The sequence below is a fragment of the Vigna unguiculata genome, chromosome 9, assembly GCF_004118075.2.
Source record: "Vigna unguiculata cultivar IT97K-499-35 chromosome 9, ASM411807v1, whole genome shotgun sequence".
Taxonomy (NCBI): domain Eukaryota; kingdom Viridiplantae; phylum Streptophyta; class Magnoliopsida; order Fabales; family Fabaceae; genus Vigna; species Vigna unguiculata.
In genome coordinates, this window is record NC_040287.1 from 25,703,122 (window position 1) to 25,709,656 (window position 6,535).

Here is a 6,535-nt window from a genome sequence, read left to right on the forward strand (position 1 = left end):
AAAGTAACCAATTAATCAAAATTTAAAAGATGAAAATTATAATATATAAAAATATTGAAAAATTAAAATTAAAAACTGAAAATTATAAATAATTTCAAGATTTAATTAATAATTTAATTCATATATATATATATATATATATATATATATATATATATATATATATATATATATATATTATTCAATTGAATTTTTATATTTAAAAAAAAAAATTAATTGTGTTTTTATTTTTGTTAAATTTAGATATATTTTATTTGAAAGATGTCACGTGTTAAAATGATAAAATAATAGGGATTTCAGTAAAAAGAATATTCAGATTTTGATATGTAACAAACTTAGATTTTAACATATAAAACTTTTAAAGTGCGATAATACCAATAAAAAATGATACTTTGAAAAATCTTTTTGACAAACTTTTTTTTTCAAGTCACACCAAACATTTATCTTCTCTTCTCTTTTCAAGTCACACCAAAAACATTTCTCTTCTCTTCTCTTTTCAAGTCATACCAAACTTTTTTCTTATCCAATAAAGTGTTGTCACGTCAACATTATTAAAATAACTTTGTTAAAAAATTATTTTCCTATAAAATGATAAAAGACATAAATATAGAAACTAAATGAATAACTAACTATATTTTAAATGCGGTTGGTCTGTAGTGGGATTACTTTCCCCAAATGTGGCGACCTGAATGTAAATGTTTTCTTAAACAATCTGAAGAACAAGAATTCCAAATATAGTAATGTAGAATTATTTTTTGGATAGAGCATGGTATACAAGAAACCAAAATCTTTATGGGATAGAGCAATCACAAAATTTGAAACTCTTTTTTGGACACACTAATTCGGAAAACTTGTTGGTATAGATGAATCCAAATTCTTTTTCAGACAGAACAATATGAAACTCTTTGCAGCAGCACATGTTTTTAAGGGAACAGAATCAGTCTCACCACACCAACTCATGCTTATTTGCGATCCAATGGATCTTTAACATCATTTCAACCCAACATATCGTCGTTTTGTCACTGTCACCTAACTTCTTCGATAAACGCAACAAATACTTTTTTTTAATCCAGAATGTGAAAATTATATGATGGAGACGATAAGTGTTTGAGGATATTTATTGGTTAGATTCAATGATAATCAAACTCACAAAAAAATACTTAATTTCACTTTTAATCAAAAACATTAAGAGAAGATAATGGATTTATAAATTCATAACATTATAAATTATACGAAAAACTTCTAAATTACATAATCCAAAAACTTTGCAAATTGTAGAATCCGAAAATTTTTAAGATTGCACAATTTAAAAGTCCTTCCGAAACGGGAAAAATGGGAAGAACAAATTTATGAAGGCGCAGGAAGAACTACCATACAACAAAATTGCATATTTAAAAAATTTGTGGGTGCAGGAAACATGAAGTCATTTCTAGTCTATAATTTAGATTTTTTTTTTATCGGTAAATATTAGATAGATGAATATATGAATGTTTAAGTTTAAGAAATGCATTGATCGGATTCTACAATTTAGATCTATAAATGTTTAAGTTTCTCAAATGAATTGACATTTTTATCTATAATTTCTTTCATATTTGACGTATTATCCTTATTTTGTATATAATGGACTGGTTTGGGACACTTGCTATTTAATTTGGTTGGACCTTAGTTTAATTATTATGACATTAATTTATAATTTGTTATATTGTTTAGTATTTAATTTATAATTTGTTATATTGTTTTATTGTTATTTTTTCTTTATGAGATTAACGACCTATAATATCATGATGAAATTATAAGTTGAATATCAAAATATATAAATCAAAATCAAGTCATATCTCCAGGTACTCGTGTCTAATTAAACTCATTCTTATGACATCTGAAAGTTAATTTAAATTTACTTCGGCAAAGCTAAATAGACCAAATTTTAGGTCACATCATATGAGCAAGTTACATTACATATTTATTTTGAAAAGTGTGTGATTATCCTTTCAAATATCTTTATCCTTAAGATTAGATTATTTTTCCAAATCTTATATTCAACGTAATTTAGTTGTAATGGTTATGTATTCAATAAAAAAAAATAGAAAATAAAAAGAAAAGAAAGGTTGCAACTCTTTTCCACTGGCTATCGCATGAATGTTTTTCGTATAATCATTCATTTTAGTTTAGTTGAAGTGAGATTTCATTCCATTTCAATTTTTTGCTAAGTAGAATCTCACTATCTTCGGATTTAATGATTGTGAGTGGTGTTAATTTTTTCATTTATCGAGTTAGGCATTTAGTTGTCTTATTTAATCCTTTTGTTTTTATATTCTATTTTATTCATCTTAATTCACTAACCTTATTTAAACTTTAATTTGATTAATAATGCTGGTAAAGACGATTTAGTTACTCCTTAATACTCGCGCAGGAAAAAACCAGTGAGGCCCAACTATTGCACATGATTAAGCTAGACATACCGCTATTTTTTATTTGTTGAAACGACTTTACTGTGTATCGTTCCATACATATAGATACTGCTAAATCCAGGGAGAGTGGCCTTAAACTCAAATTTTTTGCTCAGTTTAATCACAATTTCACACTAGAATAAAACATGGAAATAGTAATTGTAGTTTTCAAAAAGAATAAAAAAGGGACAGTGGCATCAGGCAACTAAGAAGCAAGACACCGTTTGCTTTTCACTCATGTTATGTAATTTACATTTTTTTTTTTTTGTAAAATTTTACAGAATTAGCCCGTTAGAATTTGCTCTCAAAAGCCCAAACGCCCACAAAGATGTGTTCTACTGCTAAAAAAGCTTTTGGGAATACAGCTAAAAAGTCAAGGAGGGGGGCAGAACATTTTGCTGTTGGACCTCTCTTCCAAGACCTAATCTGCGCTACCGCAGAATTTAAAATCTAACCTAAGATAAACGAAAATAAGAAATGAAACAAACATTTGATTCCAATATGGTATCGAAATGAAGTAGTGGTCAGTCAAAACTCGAACAGCGACTCCATCTTCCCTGCAAATACTCCTCCAAAGAGATACTCTGATCAGTGCTACTTATAGAAAGCGTATCATCCTCCAAGTCCATCAAAGCAAGGTTCAGGTGGGACTGTATGTTAGTTGGAATTGGTTCCTCCTCAAAACCATCAACTTCCTGCGGTGAATTAACTTCTTCTTCTGCCCATCTTGTGACTTCTTCATCACCACGAAGAAGTTTCAATATCTGCATCATTATTCAAACATGGCTGCTATTCAAAAGAAAGTAAAAGGAAGAATGGAATGGAGTGTCTCTGCACAGGCAAAACACTTACAAGGCTGATTTGAGGCCGCAGCCTAGGTTCCCGTCTAATGCAGAGACTAGCAGCCAAAACCATTCTCTTCATCTGCCCATCATCGTATTCAATGCCTAGGTTTGGATCAAACAACTGGTGAAACTTCCCACCTTTCAATATTGGTGTTGCCTGGACATTGTCATTAATTTCATTTGGGTCAAATCATAGAATATAGAACTTGGAGGAAGTCTTGTTCATATATTGGTCCACATTTCATTTTTTTTAGTACAGTGTTATAACAATCTTACATGCTGAATTTATTATAGCTGAGAAGGAAAACTTACCCACATAACAAGGCTCTCCTGGCCCTTTGGACATTCATTGTTAATGGGCCTCCTATTTGAGAGAAGCTCCAGGAGTACAACACCAAAAGCATATACATCAATTTTATCTGTCACTTTACCGTGCATAAAATACTCAGGTGCCAGGTATCTGCCAGATAAATGTTGTTCAGAAGAGGAAATCAAAAGTATCGGTAAACAATCCAAAGAAGGAACGGAAGGGATGATACTGACCCAAAAGTTCCAGCTACATCGGTACAAGTAACATGGGAAGAAGATGAACCCCAACTAGCCAGTCCAAAATCTGAAAGCTGAAGAGAAAAACACATAGATTTAAGGACAAGTATAACTGAAATCAAGTAGAAGATGTTTCCAAGGTAATGTCGCACCTAACTGAGCAAGGGAAGAAAATGTATTACAATACCTTAGGCTCAAAATCATCTGAAAGAAGGATATTAGAAGATTTCACATCCCTATGGATAACGGCCTGAGCACAGCCATTATGCAGATAATCCAGTGCCTCAGCTACACCCACAGCCACCTTGTACCTCTCTTGCCAACCAAATGCACTACAGTCCGCCTTGTTGCCTTTGTCAGAAAGTACAAGAAAGAATGACAAATTAGAATGGAAGATTTGTGCAATCCCTAGAAAACAAAACCAAATAAATATCTACCATGGAGGTTTTCTTCTAGGCTTCCCCTTGACAAAAAATCATATACTAGTAGCAAATGGTTGCCCTCTAAACAAAAGCCAGATATAGATATTATGTTCTTGTGGCACAAAGTCGTAATGATCTCAATTTCCTGAACAAACTCCTTTACCACGTTCTCAGAGGGCTTCAAAATTTTCACGGCCAATTCCTTGGCATCTGGAAGACATCCTCTGTAAACATAACTACAACCACCTTTGCCAACCAAATTCTCTGAAACAATTGAGAAAAAACCTATCAGAAAACCCAAAAAGCAGGAAAGCAAGACAGAAACTGAAAAGCGTAAGTTGAAGCAGTAAAAGGTAACCTGGTGCGAAGTTGGAGGTTGCAGATACAAGCTCCTGCAAACTATGTAAAGTGCACGAAGATGAGTACTTTTCTTGTAATATCAACAATTCTTCAGGTAGGTTACCCGACTCATAGCTAATGGAGGGCCGAGTAAAAATAGTAGCAGATCCAAATGGCACAATGGCACCACTCACCCCATCAAGAGGGGAATCATCAATCTGCTCAATACCAATTTGTTTATGATCTGGATGGACTACAGCAGAAGAATGAAAACTCGACTGCCGCAACGCCCGTTGAAAAATATATGTATTTTTCGTGGAAGATTTTGGGGAATGCTTCTTGTGATGAAACACATTGCGAAGCAGTGACCAGCCAGGTTTACGCTTCGAATTATCCACCACAACTGAAAAACAAGGACCATCATCATGTTTCTTAAACGGGACCAGAGCAAGCGAATCACCCTTCTCAAAATCATCACACAACTCTCGCTCAAACCCAGTCCCAGGAATCTCTTGCAATGCACAACTTTCGCAACTCTTCATATTCTTCTTGGCATAAACCGCCAACGACCTTGGCGACAAACTTGACCCTTCGGGTGATTTTTCTGCCACGAAAGTAAAACTCTATCATTCTCGTTTTTCTTTTGTCTGACCTAACTTCACTTAGTAAAACCTATTTCACAGACAAAGCACATACTACCAAACAACAAGGCGCTACATGAAAACAAAATAGAAGCAGAAAGAAAGGAAAATAAATAAAAACCTCGATCGCCACAATTAGCTTCTCTTCGGAAAGCAATTTTGCCATTATCTACAGAGAAAACAGAGATACACTTGGGCAATTTCTTCGCACAGTACTTCGCAACCCACGCGGAAGAGCGAATAGTGTGATGAGACTTGGAAGTTCCCAAAATCACCGTGGAAACGCCAAACGTCTTAGCCTCCTGAACCAGAACCTTCCGAACCGAGTCACCGCGACACACTTTAAGCCTCAGACCAACCTGAAACGCCACAAACGCCGTTACAGAGCTTCGAAAAGGAACACATTTATTTCACCTGGCCCAAACGGAAAATTAACGGCGAAACGAACCTGTTTTAGGTTGCAGAAGCCTTCATAAACGGCGAGAACGGAGTCGAAAGTCTTCACGAGAGATAACAGCGATGCCGTTCCCTCTGCAACAACAAAAAAAAAACATCACGATTAAGATGAAGAACGAAACTAGCGTTAGAATTAGAGAGAGAAAGAAGAGAGAGAGAGAGAAACCAGTGATTGAGTCGAGGACGTGAAGCGCAATGACGATGTCCCCGGGCTCAGCCACTTTGACGAGCGCCCACGTCAGCAATTCGCGGCTGGAAGGATCCAATTTTACTCCGACGAGCACTTTCCGGCCATCGGCTCCGTCGCCGATTAACTTCATCGGAAGAGTGACTTGTTATTCTTCTTCTCCTCGCGCTTTCTCTCTCTCTTTCTCTGTCTCTTTTTCTCTTTCCTTCGCTTTTCTCTCTCTCGTGTTTGGTTGCTTTATCTTGGGAATGGCGAGAGAGAACGAATCGTGCTCGAGGACCGTGGTGTCGAACTGTCTTAGGGGAATGTTACCCTGCTTCTCGGGTCAGCAAGCCATCACAGATTCGTTGTACACCGTTGATTGTACCGACCGCGATCACGCTGAATCTCGTCTCGATCTCATCATTTATCGGTCATAGGACCATGATGACGTGGCGATTGTTGAATCGTTGAGGCGCTTATACAGTGTGGCAAGACGCATGCAGGTACTGTGGACGGTACTGTGAGTCCATTCTTGAAAAAGACAGCTTTGTGTTTCGGAACAGAAGTTGATTCCTTCTTCACAGTAAAACCATTTTTGGGTTTTTAGGATTTAGTTGAGGCAAATTTTTATTTTTTTTCATGGTTTCGTAATAAATTTTTTAGATACATT

General features: G+C 35.3%; 1 protein-coding gene across 1 annotated transcript; it reads right to left on the reverse strand.

Annotated features, from left to right (window-relative positions):
* Positions 1–2,622: 2,622 nt before the first annotated feature.
* Positions 2,623–6,148, reverse strand: LOC114164141 (proline-rich receptor-like protein kinase PERK14). Its single transcript, XM_028048687.1, has 10 exons — positions 5,863–6,148; positions 5,689–5,771; positions 5,362–5,599; positions 4,619–5,203; positions 4,276–4,524; positions 4,026–4,189; positions 3,836–3,912; positions 3,605–3,752; positions 3,300–3,449; positions 2,623–3,211 (listed from the first exon to the last, which is right to left on the reverse strand). The coding sequence occupies exons 1-10, from the start codon at positions 6,014–6,016 to the stop codon at positions 2,972–2,974; spliced, it is 2,088 nt and encodes a 695-aa protein (XP_027904488.1). The 5' UTR covers positions 6,017–6,148; the 3' UTR covers positions 2,623–2,971.
* Between the last annotated feature and the right edge of the window lie 387 nt (positions 6,149–6,535).

Excerpts from the sequence above, each read along its gene's own strand:
- LOC114164141 (XM_028048687.1), bottom strand. The coding sequence starts at position 6,016 with ATGAAGTTAATCGGCGACGGAGCCGATGGCCGGAAAGTGCTCGTCGGA. Across the intron at positions 4,525-4,618 it reads AACCTCCAACTTCGCACCAG|AGAATTTGGTTGGCAAAGGT; the intron begins GTTACCTTTTAC and ends CAATTGTTTCAG. Across the intron at positions 4,190-4,275 it reads CCTAGAAGAAAACCTCCATG|GCAACAAGGCGGACTGTAGT; the intron begins GTAGATATTTAT and ends TTTCTGACAAAG.